At 49.6% G+C, this 23,303-nt stretch overlaps 1 protein-coding gene across 1 annotated transcript in view; it reads left to right on the plus strand.

Annotated features, from left to right (window-relative positions):
* Nucleotides 1-23,303, plus strand: part of SFI1 (Sfi1 homolog, spindle assembly associated (yeast)) — an 89,657-nt gene that overhangs the window by 54,906 nt on the left and 11,448 nt on the right. Inside the window, 11 exon segments of the mRNA XM_010828876.1 lie at nucleotides 2,020-2,181; nucleotides 3,907-3,977; nucleotides 5,811-5,903; nucleotides 7,935-8,032; nucleotides 9,191-9,257; nucleotides 13,927-14,057; nucleotides 20,503-20,584; nucleotides 20,908-21,086; nucleotides 21,790-21,865; nucleotides 22,371-22,466; nucleotides 22,839-22,915. Of these exon segments, the coding sequence (XP_010827178.1) occupies nucleotides 2,020-2,181; nucleotides 3,907-3,977; nucleotides 5,811-5,903; nucleotides 7,935-8,032; nucleotides 9,191-9,257; nucleotides 13,927-14,057; nucleotides 20,503-20,584; nucleotides 20,908-21,086; nucleotides 21,790-21,865; nucleotides 22,371-22,466; nucleotides 22,839-22,915 (1,132 nt within the window).

Here is a 23,303-nt window from a genome sequence, read left to right on the forward strand (position 1 = left end):
TCCCTTCTGTGTTTTTTTTTTTTTTTTCAATATTTTATTCAATTTTTTTTACTTTATTATTGTTTTTTATTGAATGAAAGATTCTTTACATCCTATAGAGCTTTACAGTTTTCAGAAGTTGCGCACACGTGATTTTGTATAATCCCATAACAAGCCCCCTCCCCGCTGGCAACCATTAGTTTGTTCTCCACACAGCCGAGTCTGCTTCTTTTTTTTCTGGATTTGCTAGTCTGTTGTGTTTTTAGGTCCCACGCATAGGTGGCTTCGTACACTATTTGTTGTGTCTGACTTGTTTTTAAAGTGGCGTTTTGTGTCCTCTTCCCCTCAAGGGACCGGCATTCTCCGGAAGGGGCTCCTATTCAATGTATTTAATTCAGTAGGATTTTAATTATGCTATGAGCACTGCAATTATTATGATTAGTATGATACACAGTTTTGTATCTTGCTTTTTTCCATATAACTAATCGATGCTTTCCTGTGTCTTTAAGTTACTTTTTATAAGATTTTTTTTGTGTGTGTGTGTACCATTTTTAAAGTGGTTGAATTTGTTATGGTATTGCTTCTGTTTTATGTTTTGTTTTTTTGGCCATGAGGCATGTGAGATCTTAGTTTCCTGACCAGGGATTGAACCTACATCCCCTGATTTGGAAAGGTGAAGTCTGTTTTTTTTTTTAACTTGTTATTTTGTTATGGGGTATAGCCTAATGAACAACATTATGATAGTTTCAGATGGGAACTCAGCCATACATACACATGTATCCATTCTCGCCCAAACTCGCCTCCCATCCAGGCTGCCATGTAACATTGAGCAGAGTTCCTTGTGTTAGATACAGTAGGTCCTTGTTGATTATCCACTTAAAACGCAGTGGTGTGTATATATCCATCCCAGACTTCTAACTATCCAGAAGACGAAGTCGGAACCACTGGACCTCCAGGGAAATCCCATAAATTTTTTTTTTTTTATGACTGTTTTACAGGGGGCGCTTACTTTAATATACTTAGTCATTCTTCTATTAATAGATATTTGGGGGAATCTGTGGCAGTCCAGTGTTAGGACTCCATGCTGTCACTGCTGAGGGCGAGGACTTGATCCTTGATTGGGGAACTAAAATCCCATAAGCTGTGTGGTGTGGCCAAAAAAAGAGAGAGAAAAGAGATATTTGGGTTGTTTGTCCCTAGTTATGCAGATGCATGATTTATGACGTTGCGTTTTCTGAGCACTATCCTGAAGGTTTAGTTTTCCCACAGTAGGTCAGAAGTAACGACAAATTGGTCATGAAGGCCAGTACTTTTTGTCCTTCAGTTTCTCGAGCCCACACAGAAGTCCTGGCCGCAGGGTTAGGCTCCCCTGCTTTCCCCAGGCCTCCCTGCAGGATTCCTAGCCTACCAGCACTGTCTCTTGGGAGAGCTGATGTGCCCACTTGAAAATAGTGATGAGGGACCCACTGTCTGGATGCCCAGGCCTGGAAGTTCAATGAAGGCATGAAGCTACTTAATGATGAGTTGCAGACTAATACATGCCTCCACCTAAGGCATTCTCATCCCAGGACCAATGCCCTTCCCCTCTCTGGCTTTAAGCTCATCAGGCCATTAGCTAATTAGTCTTAAAAGGAGATGGAGCTGGCGGCCTGTATCAGCCTGGCTGACGGCTCACAGAAGCCTCTGCCAGCGTGTCGACCGAGTCGTGTGTCACTGACTCGTTCCTGAAGTCCCGAAATGCTGGTAAAGAGGCAGGAGTAAAATGGGGTTTTCTTTAGAAACAGCTGTCCTCGGTCACTAACCAGGAGCTTCAGTCCTTCGACAGAATCCTTTTCTCTTTCTGCGGAGAGCAGAACTGTAGCTAAGGAATCCATAGTAACCCTCCCCTATTCAAAACCCTTTTTTCCAACGTTCTCTGTGGAGCAGCAGCCTTAAATCCCAGCTGTGTGCCAGTGGTGGGTTTCAGCCCATCCTAGAGATGCCTCCAGCTTGTGGCCCAGCCTTGACCGGGAAGCAATGAAGCTCCTTTCTCTGTTGCAGAGATGGCCGAGCGAGTCCAGTGCGCCACCCTGCTCCAGACGCACTTCTCTGCCTGGCGGCAGGCCTGGGCGCGGAGGGAGAGCCTGCATGCCCACCGCGCGCGGGTGGAGGGCCTGGCCAGGAGGACGCTGCTGCGGAGGACCCTGACGCACTGGGAACACTGTATCCTTTGCATTCCTCAGGCCTGTCCTCCGGCCCAGCCAAGACGGGGAGAGCCCGGCAGCCTGTAAGACAGTCAGGAGACATGGGAAACAGTTACCCAGCAATTTCGGACAGTCCTGAACTCTGGTCGGCTTGTTAAAAAAAAATGTTTGTTCCATTCTGGGAATACTCATACAAAAGAGTGCCTATAACAAACATTTGTAGTTTAAAGAATAATAGTAAAATGAGCACAACTCAGTAGAACATCGCACACACCGCAGTCCTCTCCTCCCTGACTGTATTCCCTTTCCTCCCTCTCAGAAGCATTCTCACTGCCCTGATTTTGTTACCATTTCATCCTTCTCTTCCTGCCCATTAGATGGTGGAAATAGCCATGCAGTTTCTGCTTCAGAAATTTGCTTCAGTTCACTTCTGTTTCAGAAAGCCTTCTGTCCTCGGCGGCCATGTTGTTACGATCCCAGCTTCCGTTCCTTGAGCTGCTGCTATGTGCAGACATTGTGATTATCTCCTTAATCCTCATAGCAACCCGGTGGAGTGGGTGTCGCCATCTCCATCTCACAGATGAGGAAGCGGAGTCGGGGGTGCTAAGTGATTTTCAGTCTCATTGGCAGAGCCAGGCTTCTGACTCCAGTGCACTTTCTTAATCCCTCCCCCTGCCACAGTCTGTGCCCGGGTTTGGGGTTTGGACTGCCCTGGATATTCACTCACGTTTTCATTTGTTCACTGAACTCTTGTTTTAAACCCCTGCCCAAGTTCTTGAATACAGGGAAACCTAGAAACTTAACAGTAGCTCATTGTCAACTGGGGGAAAATAGACATGAAAACCAGTCTGTGTAAATGTGGCCTGATAAGTACTATCATAAAGGTTCGTATTAAGTCCTGCTAGAGCTGCTGTGGAGACCTAGCCGAGGAGGTAATTGATGTTTGAGCTGAATTTAAGCCTTGCGGGCTGACACGTTCTCCCGACGGGAATCGGGAGAGGCGGTTCAGGTGTAAGGAGTGACATTTACGCAGGTGTGGATGAGAAAGGGCACCAGGGGTGGTGACCAGGGTCTGCATTGCGTTGTGGGGTGTTAGGGGCAGGCAGATACAGGCTGGGGCCTGGCTCGTGGGGCCCTTGTTTGGGTGGTCAGGAATCTGGGCTTCATCCTGGGACGCTGAGGATCCCCTGCAGGTTTTTGAGAAGCGATGCAGCAGATCTGTACTTTGGGAAGGATGAGGCTCGATGGTGGGAGTGAAGCTGGCACAGGGGACCCAGTCTGGTGCACGGCCCAGTGCTGGGGGTGGGGACAGAACGCAGAGACAAGGAGGGGAGCAGATGGACTTGGCAGCTGAGAGATGGAGGGGGAGGAGGAGAAAAGGACTGAAAATAACTCCAAGGGTTTAAGCTCAGACATCTGACCGGATTGTGCTGCCAAAACAGAGAGTGCGGGAGTCTCAGGTTCTGCTGAGATTTTTAAATGTTTACTCTGACTGGTAGCAGTTTATCTCAACTATTTTTGCCCCTCATGAAGTAGGCATCACAGGGGAGAAAGGCAGATAAATAACTCACATCGTGGTTCCCCTCAATCCTCTCTTCCCTGGGTCATCAGGCGAGATGAGGTAGACACCAGCCCTCCTGGCTCACCCGTCATCACCTGCAGCCGGGACCCTTGGGACGGGTCACTGGGGTCGCACCAAGCTGGGGTGGGGCCTTGTTGAGACGAGAAGCCTTGACTCGGGCAGACATGCTGCTGTGCGCAGAGGAAGCTGAGCGGTGGAAGGCGGCGGGAGAACACTACAGACGAGGCCTGCTGGTAAGGGCGCCGTGGCTGTGCTCGGGCATCCCTCCTTGGGGGGCCCGACCCTCGTCATGCTCTTTAAGTGCATCTGGTTGTGTGGTTGCCATTTGTCATGGAAGCCCCCTTCATTGTCATGTCCTGATTTTAATTTTGGATCAGAGATGGCGATGGTGTGGGGTCAGAAGGGTTGGGAGCTGCAGAGGAGCCTTAGACGTGATCTAGTCCTGGGGTATCAGCACTTCAGGCCCTCTCTTTAAATGGTGGAGGCCTAGTCTTGAAAATGAATCCAAGTTGAGGTGCGTGGATGAAGTCAGGTCTTAGTGTCCATTTTGCCGGCTGCTCTCCCCGACCCTCACCGCACGAGGTGGCCTCCAGACACTGTCAGGAGCCTCTGGGGGCCCACAGATCACTCTGTGAAAACCCCTAGGTGCTTCTTCTCTGTCTCAGAAAACTGAAGCAAGCCTGTGGAGCATGGGCTCTGCTTAGTCACCCGTGAAGCATTTTGGACGGAGCTGGAGCCAGGCCAGCATGTCTTGCCCCTGTCCCCCGACCTCAGTCACCAAAGATTACTTCTTTTCTTTCTGTTCTACTCTGCAAAACTGCATTTGCGGTTGTGTAAATATACAGGATTGCCAAGAGGAATAGCAACAACTGCAGATATACAGGTGATACCACCCTGATGACAGAAAGCAAAGAGTAACTAAAGAGCCTTCTGATGAAGGTGAGAGAAGAGGGTGAAAAAGCTGGCTTAAAACTCAACATTCAAAAAACGAATATCGTGGCATCTGATCCCATCACTTCATGGCAAATAGATGGGGAAACAATGGAAACAGTGACAGACTTTATTTGGGGGAGTTCCAAAATCACTGTGGCTGGTGACTGCAGCCATGAAATTAAAAGTCACTTACTCCTTAAAAAAAAATCTTCAACCGAGATAACGTATTAAAGAAAAGAGATAACGTATTAAGAAAAGCTGACAATCCGAGATAGCATATTAAAAAATAGAGACATCAATTTGCCAGCAAAGGTCCATCTAGTCAAACCTCTGGTTTTTCCAGTAGTCATGTACAGATATGACAGTTGGACCATAAAGAAGGCTGAGCACCGAAGAATTGATGCTTTCGAACCGTGGTGCTAGAGAAGACTCTTGAGAGTTCCTTGGACTGCAGGGAGATCAAACCAGTCTATCCTAAAGGAAATCAACCCTCAGTATTCATTGGAAGGACTAATGCTGAAGCTCGAATACTTTAGCCACATGATGCGAAGAACTGACTCATTGGAAAAGACCCTGATACTGGGAAAGATTGAAGGCAGGAGGAGAAGTGGGTGACAGAGGATGAGATGGTTGGATGGCATCAGTGACTCAGTGGACATGAGTTTGAGCAAACTGGGGGAGATAGTGAAGGGCAGGGAAGCCTGGTGTGCTGCAGTCATGGGGTCACAAAGAGTCGAACATGACTTAGCAACTGAACCAAGTATACACGTTGACCCCACATGGTAAAAAAAAACAAACCCACCATAATCTGAAAGTCTGTCTCTTCTCTGAGAGGCAGTGGTGATATTTTGACCTTTGTCTGGTGTTTCTGTGTGGGTCACAGGGACTTCTTCTGGTCAGGCGTGAGGGTGATTTGCTCGTGTGTGTGCAGTACCTGTGGGCAACAGGGAGTGTTAAGTGCCTACTGTGTGGGCTGGCTTGCATCAGACTCCCAGTTGAATCTCAAAGCAGAGAAACACTGTCTGGGACCCGGGAGCATCTGTGAACAGCCATGGCTGAACTTCTCACCACCTTCTCTGGCGTCGAGCTTACTGTTACAGGCACACTGTTAACTGTGTCTGTTCTTTTCACAGCATCTTTGCTTTAAAGCCCTGAAAGACAACGTGACCCACGCCCGTCTCCAACGGATAAGAAGGAATCTTGCTCACCAACAGCATGATGTCATGGTGAGGCCCTCTTCTGTACCAAGGCATTTCTTCTGATGGCCCTTCTTTCTCTCTTTTTTTCAACCTTTGTGCTTAGAGGTTTGTTCAGATCTTGAGACTCCAAAACCTTCAGGTCCATATTCTTCAGTGATCCATACCACAGGATAGAGAAGCTTTTTTCTCTTATGTAATGCCGTTTTTTATCTGTTTGCTTAAGAAAAAAAATTGGTGATTGAATCAGAGGTCAAGCACTGTGGATTCAGCCTTGACCTGGGGAGTATAGTCTTAAGTCGTGCATTCCAGGGACTTTGGTACCGTTTGCACCGTGTGTCTGTCGTCTTCAGTGGTTAATTTTCCTGAGGGTAACCAGCATTCTACCTTCATTTGTCAGTTGTGCTTCTGGGCATAGAAGGGGGTTTTCTAATTGTGAAAGTGTTCAAATGTACAGAAAAAATATAAAAAATAGTATAATAAACCTCAGTTTACCATTTAAGTTCAAGAGTTGTTAACAATTGCTTTTTTTTCCTGAGTCATTTCAAAGTAAATTACAGATGTTTTGACACTTTACATCTAAACGTTTGAGTATGCATTGCCCCCAAATGAGGACATTTTGCTCTATAACCACAATATCATTATCATCCCTAACAAAACGAATAGTAATGCTCTAATACTAACCAGTGTGTGCTCACGCAGTCATGTCCAACTCTTTGCAACCCCTTGGACTGTAGCCTGCCAGGCTCCTCTGTCCATGGGATTTTCCAGGCAAGAATACTGGAGTGGGTTGCCATTTCTACTCCAGGGGATCTTCCAGACCCAGGGACTGAACCTGGATCTCTTGCATCGGCAGGATTCTTTACCACTAGTGCCACCTGAGGAGCCCAGTATTAACCAATACCGAGCACATGTTGAAATTTCCATATTCAAATTCAGTTGCCCCAGACCTAAATGTGTTTATAGTTGTTTTTTACAAGCCAGGATTCAATTAAAAATTTATGACTTACTACATTGGGTTATGTCTCTTCTAGTAAATCAATAAGCTTCCCCCACCCCCCATTTCTTTTGTTTAACATGTTTATTTTTTAATTGTGGTAAAACACACAAAACTTCATCTTAACCACTAAGTGTACAGTTCAGTGGCATTAAGTACATTAACATCACTGTGCACATCACCCATCTCCAGAATCCTTTCATCTTGCAGAACCAAAACAGTAAATCCCAGTCTCCTCCACCTCCCCCAGCCTCTGGCAACCACCGCTCTCCTTCCTGTCTCTGTGAATTTGACTGTTCCAGGTACCTCATATTTATAGAACTTTGCCCTTTTGTGACTGGATCATTTCACTTAGCATAACGTATATATGTATTTTTAATGACATTGACTTTTTGAAAAGGAAGACCAGTTTTTTGTACAGTCTTCCTATTCTCCATTTTTCTGTTTACTTTTGATGTCATTTGATTTCCCTTTTTCCTACGTAGCTCTTGTGAACTGGAAATTAGATCTAAGGGCTTGACTAGATTGAAGTTAAATGTTTTTTGGCAAGACTACTTCATAGACAGTGAGCTTCCTTCACCAGGGTAAAGAATCTACCTGCCAGTGCAGGAGATGCAAGAGATCCAGGTTCAGTCCCTGCGTTGGGAAGATCTCCTGGAGTAGGAAATGGCAACCCACTCCAGTATTCTTCCCTGGGAAGTCCCATGGACAGAGGAGCATGGTGGGCTGCAGTCCATGGGGTCACAAAAGATTCATAAGTAGTAATATGTAATAAGATCAGTTTTAATTTCTAAAATGGTGTTGGCCTCCATGAGGCCCCGATTAGGAACAGCTTCTTCATTTTTATTTCCACAGATCTGATAGATTCAGCAGTTTGTTTTTTATGTTGGCCCAGAATAGTTCCATATAGTTTGGCCATAATTATTTTTCAAGTCTGTTACATGTCGGGTGTTCCAAATTGAGGTAATTCCTGCATCTTCTGGAGTTACAGATTCGCTACCTAATGGGTCAGGAGAGATTGTTTTGCATTAATGCACTTCCATTTCCTTCTTGTTTCACTTCAGCTGCTTCACAGGGTCTGGAACCTCTGGCAGTCGCGGCTCGAGCAGAGGGAGGAAAGAGAGCAGCTGCCCTTCCTGCGTGCTGCCTGGGACCACCACAGGTAGGGACGTGGCCTGCAGGCTCCCCAGGGGCCCGCTGTGACTTGCTTGCTGGTCTCTAGGAGTCATCACTCGCCCTTCCCCACGTTACTGTGCAGATTCGGAAAGGCCCTGCCATGGACCCGTGGTTCCTGCGCCTGCCTCTTCCGTTCGGTTGATGAGGTGGGAGGTGGGATGAGGAGCGCTTGTGCCGGTGCTCGGCCAGCAGCGCCTCAGGTCTCAGGCGTCGGTGACGTTCTGTCTTGGGATTCAGGCATCATTAGTGTTACAGAGACGTCCCAGGCAGGTGGGTGTTTGTGGCTTGGTCTCGGAGGTTGTGAAGCATGTCCTCAGTTAAACATTCAGTTAGATTAAGTAAATAAAAGCATCACATGTCCACAGGGAAAACTCAGAATGTATAGAAAAGAAAGTAAAAAGTAACGACTGCCTGGACGCCTTCCTTCAACGGCTTAGTCTTATTTTTCAGAGGGAACCGCTGTTCACTTTTTATTTTTTTTTGACTGCCCCTCGTGGCTTGTGGGATTTTTAATTCCCCCACCAGGGATTGAACCAGGGTCCTCAGCAGTGAGTGTGGAACCCTAACCACTAGATTGCCAGGGAATCCCCTTTTCTAAAAAATTTTTTTATTACTTTTTATTCACTTTCTTGCTGCAAGACATGTTCAATAAACCCTCCCCCAAGAGTATAACTTAATTTGCATAGCTATGGGTCCAATTTTGGAGCACTTTTTAATGAGTCAGTGAGAATCCCAGTATTTAGCCGACTCATATCGGAGCTGCCAGGGTATATCACTATTATAAGTCCTGTTTTACAAAGCTGAGTGTGGTTCTCAATCTTGGTATTATGTGAAGGCATGTCACAGACCAACATGGTCCTAAAAGACCCCAGAGTTTGGCCATAAAACCAGAAAGTTCAGCATACTGGGGGGATTTCATACATACTACCTAATTCCAAGTCCACTGTCCTTGGTGGTCCAATTTGGTTTACAAGAAAGCTGTTAAATTTTGGGGATTGGGCCACAGTCCAAAATCAGGGGTTGGTGGATTTCATGTCAGAAATCTGAAGTACCTGCACCCAGATTCACCTTCCTTAAAGTCAAAACAAAAGTTTAGAAGCCTGGAAGTGGGAGGGTGACTCCCTTGTGTTGTGTTTCGTTTCAGAATAACATTGCTTCGCAAGTGTTTCCAGCTGTGGTCACAGTCCACCCAGAAGAGGCGATCCCAGCAGGTACGGAGTTCCTCAGCTCAGCGGGCTCTGCTGGCTCACGTTCTTGGATCTGCTGGTGTTGGAGAGATTCTTAGGGAAGGCCTGTGTCAGGAGGCCTGGTGTTTTGGTTTGGAGGCAAGGGCACTGAAAAGCTCAAGGTTCTGCCCTAGGGCCCTCCAGGAGTGTCAAGGTCTGCATGACTCCCATCCCTGCCTCCATGTGCTTTGACAGCACAGCTGCTCTCTGAAGGCGATGAGCGTATAAGCCATTCTGTTCACATCTTGACTGTCCTCAGCCAGCCCTTCATCCCCTGGGACCTTCGGGAGATGCCGGGGAAGGTGGAGAGCCTGAGTCCCATATCCCAGAGCTAAACCACCTGAGACACAGGTGCCCGCGGTGGTGGGAGGAGGCAGGTGGAGAAAGGCTTACCGAACAGCTGCTATGCCTGAGACCAAGCCAGGCCCTGAGAATGCAGCTATGATACAAAGCACAGGGGGTTCCTACTCTCATGGGGCTTGTAGTTCAGCCCCGGAGGGCCTCTAATGATGGCTGATCGCTGAACTGAGAAAGGTGGGTTTCCAGGCCACATCAGGCTCAGGGGAGTGTGTGTTCAATTGGTGATGTCTGCAGGGCCTCGCAGTAGGACATGGGCTGCTCAGCTCTTTGCTTGGCCTTTCCCCGGTGAAAACGGGCGGGACACGAACCCGGCTGCTCCTGGTTATTTTGCTGCTGCCCTGTCCACCTCCTCCTCTGTCTGCTGCTCGAGTCTGGCACTGGATCTGAGGAGCTTGGCTGGTTGCTTGGTTTGAACATCATACTGACTCCCTTGGGAGCTGGTCCTGTCTGCTCTTCTCCCTGTTCCTATTTCCACTCTGCCCTTCACAGCCGTGCACAGTCCAGCTGCCAGTCCTTCCTGGGTGTTCTCTGCCTGCTCCTGTTTCCCAGTCTGCCCACTGCCCTTTCAGCTCAGGTGTCAGCCCTGGCCCCTGCCCCTGTGCCACACACAGCCTTCTCATCACCCAGCATTGGCTGCCCCCACCCTGTCCACCCCACCAGGCTCTAGGCTCCTTGAGCACAGAGCCTGCCCTGCCCCGTTCATCTCCTGAACTGTTGGCCGAGGGCAGGCCCTGACTGTGTTTGGATGAGCGAGGGACACAGGTGAACAAACAGATGAGCTGCTGGTGACTGCTTCAGACTTTACCCCGAAGACCACCCCAGTGCTTGATGTTTGGGACTGATCAGGGCCTGGGTCGATTCTGCGCCACCTTTGCCTTCCACACCTGGAAAAGGCTTAGAATTGGTGCATTCTTTGACATCCCTTTGGATTATGTGGCTGTTTTGGAAAAGACATTGCCACCTGGTCTCTCAAGGTCATTTACTGCAAGCACAACAGAATATGAAGAAAGAGTCCTTTTAGAAAAAGAACATGAGCCCCCAAGTTGAAAGGTTATGTTTATTCAAGGTGGAAAAGAAGCAAAGGGTCTCATTGAATTTCTCCCTGAAAAAGAGGGATCCCCTCGACCCTGGGGCCCAGCACTGGAAGAAGGTCAAGGGTTGAGTCCTTATCTCTACAGGCCTCCAGCGCAGCCCACACAATGGACGGTCTGAAAAATAGTAAGAGCCCTGCTCAGCTGTTGTGTTTTAAAAAAACCTGTAGCTAACAATCTGGGTATTATTGCTTGGTTCAGATATCCAGGAACACATCAGTGCCTTTTATTTTAAGAAAAGATAAACATGTAATTTATTATGCGTTTCCTTCTATTTAAGAAGTGATATTACAAAGAATGGCGAGAATGTTTGCTTGTTGTTGAAGCTGGGTGAGAAGTCTGTGGGGATTTGTTTTATTATTGCTTCTACTCTTTTGTATACTTGAAAATGCCCATAAGCAATAGGTAGACATCACAGAAAATTTGAGAAGTGTACAAAGACATAAAAAAAGAAAAAAAATACCCATAATCCTGCCTCTAAGATGACATTTGGTGAGTAAACCTGGTATTTTTTTTCCTCTGTGTGAGTAAGAGTGTGTGTACCCATATATTCACAAACACACACGTAGGCATGCTGTAAAATTTTCTATTGCTCTGTAAAAAAAAAATCACCCCAAACTCAGTGGATTAAAACAACCACCACTTTATTATGTTTTAAGAATTCTGTGTGTCAAAAATAGAGAGGACATAGCAAGGATGATTGGTCTCTGCTCCGTGTTGCTGGGGCCTCTGCTGGTATGATTCTAGTGGCAGGGGGTTGGAGTCATTTAGCTTAGTTTCCTCACTCACTCACCTGGTTCTGGGGCTGGAATGACTCAAAGACAGGGCTCCACTGGGACTGTTAACTAGAGAGCCTATGCACGGCCTTCCCCAGAGGCTCGGGCTTCCTTTCAGCATGGCGGCCCCTGGGTAGCAGACTTCCTGTGTTGCAGGTTAGGGCTCCCAGAGTGTTCCCACGAACAGGACAGGAGCTATGTGGCTCTTTATGACCCAGCCTTTGAGGTCACTTAGTGTCACTTTCACCAGTGGTCAAAGTAGTCACTGTCCACCCAGGTTCAAGGAAAGGAAGATCAAAGAGTTTGCAGTCTTGTTTTTTGGTTTTGTTTTATTTGTTGTTACCGTTTTTGGCTGAGGCATGGGGGTTTTAGTTCCCCAACCAGGGATGGAACCCGTGCCCCCCAGTGGTGGAAGCCCTAGCCACTGGACTGACAGGGAATTCCCTGCAGCCAGCCCTATCTTAAAAACCGCCACACATGTGTATGCTTCCCCGCCACCCCAGGATTTTGTATCATGGAGGCATATGTATCATTCTGTCAGTGGTACATCTTCCTACTGATGTAGCCATAGAATAGCCATAGAATAGTAGTTTTTGTCAGTTGTTCAGCCGTGTCCAACTCTTTGTGGCCCTGTAGGCTGCAGCACACCAGGCTTCCTTGTCCTTCGCTACCTCCTGGAGTTTGCCCAAACTCATGTCCATTGAGTCAGTGATGCCATCCAACCATTTCACCCTCTGTCACCCTCTTCTCCTGCCCTCAATCTTTCCCAGCATCAGGGTCTTTTCCAGTGAGTCAGCTCTTCGCAACAGGTGGCCCAAATATTGAAGCTTCAGTATCAGTCCTTCCAGTGAATATTGAGGGTTGATTTCTGTTAGGATTGACTGGTTTGATCTCTTTGCTGTCTAAGGGACTCACAAGAGTCTTCTCTAGCACCACAATTCAAAAGCATCAGTTCTTCGGCGCTCAGCCTTCTTTATGGTCCAACTCTCAGATCTGTACATGATTACTGGAAAAACCATAGCTTTGACTAGATGGACCTTCATCAGCAAAGTGATGTTTCTGCTTTTTAATACTCTGTCTAGGTTTATCAAAAGTTTTCTTCCAGGAGCAAGTGTCTTTTAATTCCATGGCTGTGTCCCCATCCTCAGCGATTTTGGAGCCCAGGAAAATACAGTCTGTCAATCTTCCCATTTTTTCCTCCGTCTATTTGCCACAGAGTGTTGGGATCAGATGCCGTGATCTTAGTTTTCTGAATGTCCTGAAGTTTAAGCCAGCTTAAAACTGGACAGAACAGTAGTTGCCTTTTTTTTCTTCCTGTTTTTTATTTAAATATACATGTTTTTTATTTTAATTTGTGTTGGCTTCTGCCATACAACAGTGCAAATCAGCCATAATCATACATACATCCCCCCTTTCCCTCCCTGATTGCATCCCTCTAGGTCATCACAGAGGGCCAGACGGGGCTCCCTGTGCCACACAGCACTTCTCCCCAGCCATCCGTCTGACACCTGATGGTGTCCATATGCGGAAGCTACTTCCCATTCTCCCACTCGCTCCCTCCCCCACTGTGTCCACAAACCCATCCTCCACATCTGTATCTCCAGTCCTTCCCTGCAGATAGTATCATTTTTTTAGATTCCATATATATGCATACATATGTTCGTTTTTCTGATTCACTGCACTCTGTAACAGGCTCTAGGTTCGTCCACCTCACTAGAACTGACTCATTCATTCTTTTTTACAGCTGAGTGATATTCTGATATATGTACCACAACTTCTTTTTCCATTCATCTGCTGATGGACATTTAGGTTGCTTCCGTGTCCTGGCTGTTGTAAACTGTGCTGCTGTGAACATTGGTACATGTGTCCTTTTTGATGATAGTTTTCTCAGGGTATATGCCCAGTAGTGGGGTTTCTGGGTCACATGGTAGATTTTACTGATCCTATAGTAGATTAAGTAGCCTTTTATAATTACATAAAAATTTAAAGACTCTGTATTTCAAAAAAGTATTATAAAATCAAAAGATACAGGGTGGAAACAAAAATTGATAACACACACGACAGAGGACTAATAAATTTAAGGTTCAAAAAACCCGTATATGTCACTGAGTTAAATGCTGACAGTCAGTAAACTGGGCAATGAGGATGAACACTTGGGCCATAGGACAAAACGTTAGATAGATACACATACACACGCATATGGGGTCAAATGTAGGGAGAGACGCTTAATTCACTTTTAATGAAAGGCAAAGTTTTCCACCTATTATTTCATTTTTCACCTGTCATGTTGGCAGAAATTGGAAGTCATGTTTTTCATTTTAAAAGGTGTTTGTACCGGAAGCAGTCCTCCTTTGAGAATGTGACCTGGAAAGACTTTTTTCGTTTTTAATGTAAAGTGCAAATGGTCATTCACAGTCTTCCCCTCAGCTGTTGCAGGCCAGAGCAGACGGCCACTTCCAGCAGAGAGCCCTGCCTGCAGCCTTCCAGGCGTGGAGGAGACTCTGGCGGTGGCACCAGCAGCAGCGAGCCCTCGAGGCCCGGGCAGCGTGCTTTCACAGGTACCCCGCGCGGCTCTTCTCCGGCCACGTGTCTCGGGTCCAGGTCTGCTGCCGCCCATGCAGCCCTTTGTTTCGTTTCTCAGCCTGTTGGCACCGTCGGCCCGGGTTCTTCCTGGATTTTGAACACTGTAGGCTCACTGAGCTTGTCTGCCCGGAAGAGACAGCCCGTGTTTCCCCTGGGGAAACATTTGCCCATCTGTGTACAAGTGCTTTGAGAACTGCCCTGGTTTTATATCCCTTCCCGCATCACGAGCCGCAGTGAGCTGCTTTAAAGCTGCCCATCAGCGTCCCGGATCGGGGTGTGGCTGGACGTCGCATCACCTTGGCTGGCTTTCCTGAGCATGATTTCCCTGAAATGCTGGCTCCTCTTCCGCTGGACCATCTTTTCCCTCTCGATGGATGCGGTCTTCATTGGGGTGCTTCTTTAGTTGTGGTCAGTGTGAGCTTAGTTGCCCCGTGGCATGTGGGATCTTAGTTCCCCAACCAGGGATCAGCCTGGGACCTTTGTCAACCCCAACCGGGGACCTGTGTCCCTCACATTGGAAGGCGGTCTCTTAACTCCTAGGCCACCAGGGAAGTCCCTCAACCTGACTTTTTGAAGCCTTGAAAATATTGTCAGCAAAGTTAGGATGGACAGAACTCCATCCTTTTAGCTCCCGTGGGGGCAGCCTTGCCGAGAGCAGGTTTGCGCCACCCATTAGTGGAGTACAGTGAAGAGGTCATTAATGACTAACTGGCGGCCACAGAGGTGCAGGTGTGGTGCGAGGGGAGAATGGAAGATACAGAAGCCCATTTGCCTGTGACGACATCATCTCCACTAATAATTTCCTTCTCACAGCAGCCCGGAGAGAACAGGTTCAAAGTGATAAATGACTCACCGTGTAACAACAGCCAGTGTTTACATTCAGGTCTTCCTGATTCCAAAGTCCAAGCATTTGCTGCTGGATCAGGAGGAAGGTCTTTTTATGACTTGGTTCAGTCCAGTAACTCAGTTGTGTCTGACTCTGCAACCCCATGGACTGCAGCACGCCAGGCCTCCCTGTCCATCAACAACTCCTGGAGTTCACCCAAACCCATGTCTATCGAGTCAGTGATGCCATCCAACCATCTCATCCTCTGTTGTCCCCTTCTCCTCCTGCCCTCAATCTTGCCCAGCATCAGGGTCTTTTCAAATGAATTCAGCTCTTCGCAGCAGGTAGCCAAAGTATTGGAGTTTCAGCTTCAACATCAGACCTTCCAATGAACACCCAGGACTAGTCTCCTTTAGGATGGACTGGTTGGATCTCCTTGCAGTCCAAGGGACTCTCAAGAGTCTTCTCCAACACCACATTTCAAAAGCATCAATTCTTCAGTGCTCAGCTTTCTTCACAGTCCAACTCTCATATCCATACATGACCACTGGAAAAACCATAGCCTTGACTAGACGGACCTTTGTTGGCAAAGTAATGTCTCTGCTTTTTAGTATGCTGTCTAGGTTGGTCATAACTTTCCAAGGAGTAAGCATCTTTTAATTTCATGGCTGCAGTCACCATCTGCGGTGGTTTTGGAGCCCTAGGACCTGGTAGGAACTTTCAATCTTGGTGAGGAGGAGAGACTGATGCTTAAGGGACAGTTGGAGAACAGTCCTAAAGAACAGACCATCTGTGTCTTCACAGTGTCAACACAGGTTCTTCCAGGGCTCAGAGCTGGTGCTGAGGGGTGTGCCTGGGGAGGCTTGCTTTGTGGGTGGGGGAGAGTGGATGGTGGGATGAGGAGGGCCAGACTGAGGGGCCGCCTGATCCTGCAGGTAGATCGCGCACAGGTGTTTGACAGGTGCATGGAAGTAGTGACACTTTGGATGTCGCCCTGAGCGCAGTGCACATCACTTAGGGCACACACGGGGGACCAGCTCCGGGAGGTAGATCGCGGACAGGTGTTTGGCAGGTGCGTGGAAGTAGTGACACTTTGGATGTCGCCCTGAGCGCGGTGCGCACCACTTAGGGCACACACGGGGGGGCCAGCTCCGGGAGAAGTGGACCTGCACTTGGCTTTGGAGGCGCCGAACGCTGGCGTGAGAGGGTCAGCCAGAATCCTGGACTCCGTACACTAAGTTCAAGGAGGTGCTTTTAGCGTGTGGCCACGAAGCAGAGAGGCTGGCATGGGCTGGCACTTATCTCTGCTCCCTCTGCTGCAGAGAGGGGCTTTGCCTTAGTTTCCGTACTGAGGTCTAATGTAAGAGGCATTCAGCAAATGGCTTCACTACCTACAACACACGTTTCCTTTACAAATGAGCTGGTTCTGTTGCTTGCTTGTTTGTATTTTGGGATGTTATGAGGACCAGAAATCGAGGGCACCTTCAAAGCAGCCCAGAGGAGCTCCTAAAAGGGATGTGGTTGGCGTCAGCCTTGGGCGAGTTTAGAACCATCACTTGAGACAAAAGTGTGGAGGGCGAATCAAGGTAGGGAGTCAGATGGAGGCTTGAAGGCTGGCGAAAAAGATCTAGACTTTACTTCTTTGGGTTTAGTTGGATCTTTTTAGAAAACTCAGTTTTTCAGGTTCCTGCCTTCCTGGTTCACGAGGAGGCGGAGTGATTGGGAACCTGGCCTAGAAGCCGACAGGCCCGACTGAGTGCAGACCACACTGCACGCTTGGCAGCTCTGTGGCTCTGGGCAAGTCACTCAGTCTCTCTGAGCCCCAGTTTCCTCAAATGTAAAATGGAGATGAAGTGATAATATCCCACAGGGTTGCCATGACCATTGAGTAGGATAATCCATCCCCTGGAACTGATTTGTGGCTCTTAAGGTAAATTGATGTCCATGGGTTTGGTTTCGAGTTTAGCAAATCAAAGTTCCAAAAAAAAAAAGCATATGTTCTATCTTTCCATAATTCTTGGGGTACTTAAAAAAATATTTCAGGAATATAAACTGAATTCATGGTGGAATCTCATGAATTATGACTAAATAGTTTTATTAACCAGCCAGTGAAACATTATACTGAGAATGAGGCGATACCATTTGCCTTTTTTTTTTTAATTGAGCTAAATTTTACATACACTAAAAGGTATAGATGTTAAGCAAGTAGATTGAATTTTTACAGATTGCGTCGCAGGATAACTAGCACCCCACCTGAGATACAGAATGCTTCCATCATCCCGGAGAGTTCCTTCCTGCCCTTTTCCAGTCAGTTCCTACCCGCACGAGTAATCCCTGTTCTGCGTTCTGCCCTTCTAGGTTCGTTTTTGTGTGCTTTTGAACTTTGCACAGTGGGATCATATAGTACCTGCTCTATTGTGTCTTCGAGTCTTTTAAAGTTCAGCCTAATGTTTTTGAGATTGAGCCAGGTTATTGCATGTATCTATAGCTGTTTTTAACTTGCTGAGTAGTATTCAATTGTATGGGTCTAAGACACTGTTTCGATCTGTTTTAACATAGGAGTTGTTTTCCAGTTTGAGGCCGTCGTACCTAAGGCTACTGTGGACACTGTTTTAGTGGAACACATTTTCGCTTCTCTTGGGTCGATACCTTGAAGTAGACTTCTGGGTCAGAGGGTGGGCATCTGCTTAATCTTGTAGGTGGCTATAGCATTTTCTGCTCAAACCAGAAAACCTGAGGATTCTGGTTGCTCCAGCATCCTCACCAACATTAAAATATTTTTTTATTTATTTTTGGTTGTGCTAGGTGTTCGTTGCTTCGTGGGCTTTTCTCTACTTGTAGCGAGTGGAGGCTGCTCTCTAGTTGCGGTGTGTGGGCTTCTTATTGCAGTGGCTTCTCGCTGCTGAGCGCGGGCTCGAGGGCATGCAGGCTTCAGTAGCTGGGGCTGAAGGGCTCTAAAGCACAGGCTCATTAGTTGCAGCGCATGGGCTTAGGTGCTCCACAGCATGTGGGATCTTCCCAAGTCAGGGCTCGAACTTGTGTCCCTTGCATTGCAAGGCAGATTCTCAACCACTGGACTGCCAGGGAAGCCCCAACATTGCTCTCGAAGTCTTTTCAGCTTTGCTGTTTCAGTGGGTATGTGGAGAGCAGTTTCATTTTCCTGAGGACTAATGATGTACAGCATTTCTTTAAAGCCTGATTGTTGCTGTTCACTCGCTAAGGCTTGTCCGACTCTTTGTGACCCCGTGGACTGCAGCACGTCAGGCTTTGCTGTCCTTCACTATCTCCTGGAGTTTGCCCAAACTCGTGTCCATTGAGTTGGTGATGCACTCAGCCTTCTTTATGGTCAAACTCTCACATCCTTACATGACTGCTGGAAAAACCATGAAAGTCGCTCGGCCGTGTCCAACTATTTATGACCCCATGGACTGACAGTCCATGGAATTCTCCAGACCAGAATACTGGAGTGGGTAGCCTTTCCTTTCTCCGGGGGATCTTCCCAACCCAGAGATTGAACCCAGGTCTCCCACATTGGAGGCGGATTCTTTACCAGCTGAGCCACCAGGGAAGCCCAAGAATACTGGAGTGAGTAGCCTACCTTCTCCAGTGGATCTTCCCAACCCAGGAATTAAACCGGGGTCTTTACCAACTGAGCTGTCGGGGAAGCCCACAGCCTTGACTGATCAGACCTTTGTCGGCAAAGTGACGTCTCTTCCTTAAAGCTCATGAGCCAGAAACAGGACATGTGTAATTTGACCAAGTCAGATTGACTGCCAGGAAGGAGGGAGCTCTGGAGTGCTGCTCTCTGTACACGAGGGAAGGGAATTTGTAACCAAGGAGGCTCTAAGAGAAAGAGGGTTCCTTTTTGGATGGATCGCTGTTTCTGAGGCCAGATGGGGCGGGTTGAGAGGTGGGGACTCACTTGGGAGCATTGTCATCGTGAGTGTCCTCGGGAGTGAGTGGTCACAGCAGAGCTTATCTGGGCATCACTGCTGAGGACAAGGGGGTCCTCGTGGCGTCTGACAGCTGCCGCGTCACCAAGGGAGAAGCAGGCTTGGCTTGTGGTTGGCTTCATCAAGTGTGGGAGTCCTCCAGACCTGATGCATGGTCGGGCTGCATTTATGCTTTTCAGTCTGAGCTGATTTTCATCCTTGGAATACCAGACAGGTTTTGATCCTTTTGGCCTTTATCACATGCTCACTGACCACTTTATACCTTTTGGGAGGTGTCCGTTCAAGTCTTTCTCCTAGTTTTTAAGAGAATTGAATTGTGTGTCTTTTAAAAACTCTTACTGATTTGTAGAAGATTTTAAAAATATTTTCTGGATACCAGCTCTTTGTTGGACTACGGTATTGAAAATACTCTCTTCCAGGATGTGGCTGGCTTTTTCATTTTCTAACTATTTATTTTAACTGAGAGCAAAGTAGGTGATTATATATGTACTGACGTGAATTAACTGTGTTTTGTTTTCATTTTTTTGTGAGCGGGAGTGTTTAATTTCTGTACGGTCCAATTCCTTGATTTTTTTTTTCCTTTGATAATTTGTGATTTGGGGATTCCCAGAAATAATTTGCGGTCTCTGCCTCAGCTCAGCGAGATTGTCGTGCTCTCCTCGGCCTCCCTCCCCTGACCCCAGTGTCCAGAAGGTGCCCCCCAGGCGAAATGGGGCTCACCTTGCACGTTCCCTGTCCCTCGATGATCACACCTGCGGTGCCTGGAAACAGTAACTTCGTGCATCTTGTCCCAGTTTGTACCACGTGGACGGATGGGTTGCTGTGTCCTGGCAGGAAGTGCAGCTCTTTGTTCTGAGTGGTGTATCCGACAGGTTAAACGCCAGGGTCGCTGTCTCCCGTCCCCCAGCATCAGTCCTAATGGCTTTGCCAAGGCACAGCCCCTGCAGGCTGTTGACCAGTTGTCCCAGTGCTGCTTCCCTGGTGGCTCAGACAGTAAGCTGTCTGCCTACAGTGCGGGAGACCCGGGTTCGATCCCTGGGTTGGGAAGATCCTCTGGATCTGGCAACCCACTCCAGTACTCTTGCCTGGAAAATCCCACGAACTGAGGAGCCTGGTAGGCTACAGTCTATGGGGTCACAAAGAGTCGGACACGACTGAGCGACTTCACTCACTCACTCACTCACTCACGGTGTGCAGGTAGGCCTGGGCAGAGGTGCAGACCATCTCTCTGTCCACTTCACCTGAAATACTTGTTTGAACTTCTTTTTCTTGGGGCCCAGCTCAGCTTTGGGTTTTCCGGCTTCTGTTTTTAACTGCTTGCCCTAAGGACGTGGGTAGCAGCAGCCTGGCTGCTCAGCAGGGACTGGAAGGGCTTTCCCTGCGCCCGTTGAGCACTGTGGGTAATTGAGCGTGGGGCACAGGAAGAAACAGGGTCTCCAGGCCTGAATCGTCTTCACACCGTGTGGGTGAGGCCGGAAACTGTGTGGAATGTGTCAGGTCATTTGGGGGGTTTGGCTTTTGTCTGCTTTCCTTGCTCCCCACCTGGGCTTATTTGGCTCTTAATGTAAGAGAAAAAACCCAGTCATTTGGAACGTATCATTCTTGTGGAGTTAAGTGCTCTCCTGTTATTCACTCTTTCAGGGAGGTGTTAGAGAAGCAGGTGTTTGCCATCTGGTGTCAGAAGATGTCTCAGCATCGAGAACACCGCTTGGCAGAGAGGATGGTGAGTGGCTCCCCCGGGGCCCCCCAGGGAGGTGCTGGGACACTCAGGGCCTGCTTCAGGTCTCCACCTGGCGCCTTGCCCCTGAGGACGCTGCTGGACACAGACCCATGCTGCAGGGCGACCCGCCTGCAGCCAGGCTTCACGAGGCCAGGGCAGGGCCTGGCATCTGTTTCCTTGTCTGTCAGTGGACTCTGCACATGGTTTCTGGGCCCGCCCAGCTCCTGCATGTCCAGCTCTTCCGCCTTGGTCATTGTTCGTGGCCTGGACTTTTCCTGGCTTCCGTACCGCCGCCTCTGTGACCCTTCCAGTCTCTCCTGCCACAGGCTGTGCTCCATGCAGAGCAGCACCTTCTGCAGAAATCATGGTCCTTGTGGCGCCAGCAGGCAGCGGCACACCGCCTGGAGCAGCAGCAGCATGCACTGGCCTGTGCCCACCACCACCTCGGGCGGCTCAGGAAGGCCTTCTGTGTCTGGAGGGAGGGCTCCCGAGGGCTCAGAACAGAGTGAGTGGCTACTCGTGCCTTGGAAACCCTTCCCCACTCGGGGCAGCTTTGACTGTAGTGGCAGACTGTTAGCTCTGAGCGTCTGCCGGGGGGTGGGGAGGTGGTCGTGTCAGCCTGGATTCTGGTCTTAAGTCCCGGAAATTCAACTTGAAACCGTCTAAGCAAAACTGGGGCTGCAGTGGGAGGCTCCTGGGGTGCTCATGGATCTCTGGGCTCAGGACCTTGGCTGGTCAGCAGGGCCTATGGACCTGAGGTCCCGCCCGTCAGCTCCATCCTGCTCACTGATTGGGGCCACTTGAAGCACCCATGGCCAGGGCAGACTATGGCAGTTTCACCACACCCCGTAGTCAGGGACCAGGGCAGACAACCCTGTGTGCCCGGCAGGCGTCATCCCGCCCTGGGTTCTCTCTTGATCTGCTTTGTGCTCCGAGGGTCTCTCACTTCTGGAGCTCTGGCCACATTGAACCTCCTCCTCAGTTACCTGTTCCCACACGAACACAGAGCCCTGTGAATTTGTCCACCAAAATCGGGCTGCATGAGTGCTGTTCTGGGTGGAACGCCCAAATCCTTTGTCAGCTGTTCCCAAAAGGTCTTGATTCCCCTGCATGTTTAAGACCCCCTGGGCAGGGTCCCGGCTGCAGTGGGGTAACCCTCGAGAGGGCCTTCACAGGGTCTGGGCTGAGTGCCAGCTGTCTCCCTGCAGGAGGACGGGCACTATGCGGGCTGCACGGTTCCACGCGGCGTGGCTTCTGCGCCGGGCCTGGACCAGGTGGCGGGAGGTGAGGCCTTGGCACATGGGCACTGCCCGCCTGGGGCTGTGGGTGGGTGGAGCCTCATCAGGGTGACTCAGGGCGAACACAGGGTCTCCTCCATGGCCCCGCGGAAACCACCTTCCCCTGAGTGTGTGCGGGAGGCTGGGCGGCAGCTGGGGTGAGTGCCCAGCTGGTTTCATGAGACGACTGGGCATAGGTCCCCGCTGTGGCAGGTGCCAGGCTGTCCCTCCTGGATGCTCTGAGTCTAAAGTTCCTGGTCTAACGGTTCACAGACGTCCTCTTCAGGGCGAAAAATGTTCACACTGCTGCTGGTTCGCACTGACCCGCAGGAGGTATTTGCCCCATGTCATCCTCACAGCCCTCTAAGAACTGCGTGTTTACAGAGGAGGATGCTGGGCTTGGGGTTAATAACCACTTTACCCGAGCTTCCCCAAACCAAGAGTGAGACTGAGGCACGGCCAAGCCCCCCTCAGCCCTGGGCCCGCGGCGGCCGGCTCTCTCCTCTCCGCAGCGCCGGGCCCTGTGCAGTGCCGAGTGGCGGAAGCTGGCGCGAGCCGACCTGCACCACCAGCACAGCTTGCTGCACAGGGCACTGCAGACCTGGGGGGTACGCGATGTCGCGGTCCCCCAGACCTCCTTGGCTGGCAGGGAGGGGGATTCCGAAGACTTTGTTCCCCTTCCTTGTTCCTCCCGCCTCTCCCGAGGTAGTAATTCCACAAGACTCAGAGCAAGTGCCCTGGCCAGTGGGTCTTACACCCCTGAGCTAGTTCTCTGTCCTTCCCCGGGGGCCAGGGGCCTGGGGGCTGGACTCACCAGGTGAGGGCATAGCTGGTCCTCTCGCTGTTCCTGGGTGGGCTCCTGGCCTCCCCCCACCCTCTGTGCTGCCTGCTCTGGGCATCACAGGCCCTGTACCCCTGCGGCTGCCCCAGGGTGACAAGTGCTGCGGCCCAGGTCCTCCAGTCCTCCTGGTCATCTGCAGGTGTATCAGAGCCGGGTGCGGAGCGTGCTGCAGGAGGCGGCTGCCAGGGAGAGCCGGCACAAGAGGCGGCTGCTGCGGTGAGTCCGCGCGTCCCTGGCACAGCCCAGGGACCGGGGAGCAGGCTGCAGACCGCGGCAGGTTGGGGGGACCCCAGCCAGGGTCTGGCAGTCACGCCTGGCTGCCTCCTGCTGCTGAGAGCAAGGCTTCGGTGTTTCCAGTGCTGGTGCTGTTCACTGGGGCCTCACGTGTCTTGAACCCACACTGTGTGCTGAGCGGGGCCTCTGGAGGCACCTGTGCCATCTCCCGCGTGTCTTGTTCATCTGAGTACCTTTCCCTGACCGTTCAGACCTGCGGGAGGTACCTTGTCACCTCTGCTCCCCCCCAGGCCCACCTCCTGCCCTCCCCCACCCCTGCTCCAGGCCTCTCTCCAGCCTCTGGGCCCGTCTGCGTCTCGCACGTGGGCTC

This window comes from Bison bison, unplaced genomic scaffold (assembly GCF_000754665.1).
Source record: "Bison bison bison isolate TAMUID 2011002044 unplaced genomic scaffold, Bison_UMD1.0 scf7180017864495, whole genome shotgun sequence".
Taxonomy (NCBI): Eukaryota; Metazoa; Chordata; class Mammalia; order Artiodactyla; family Bovidae; genus Bison; species Bison bison.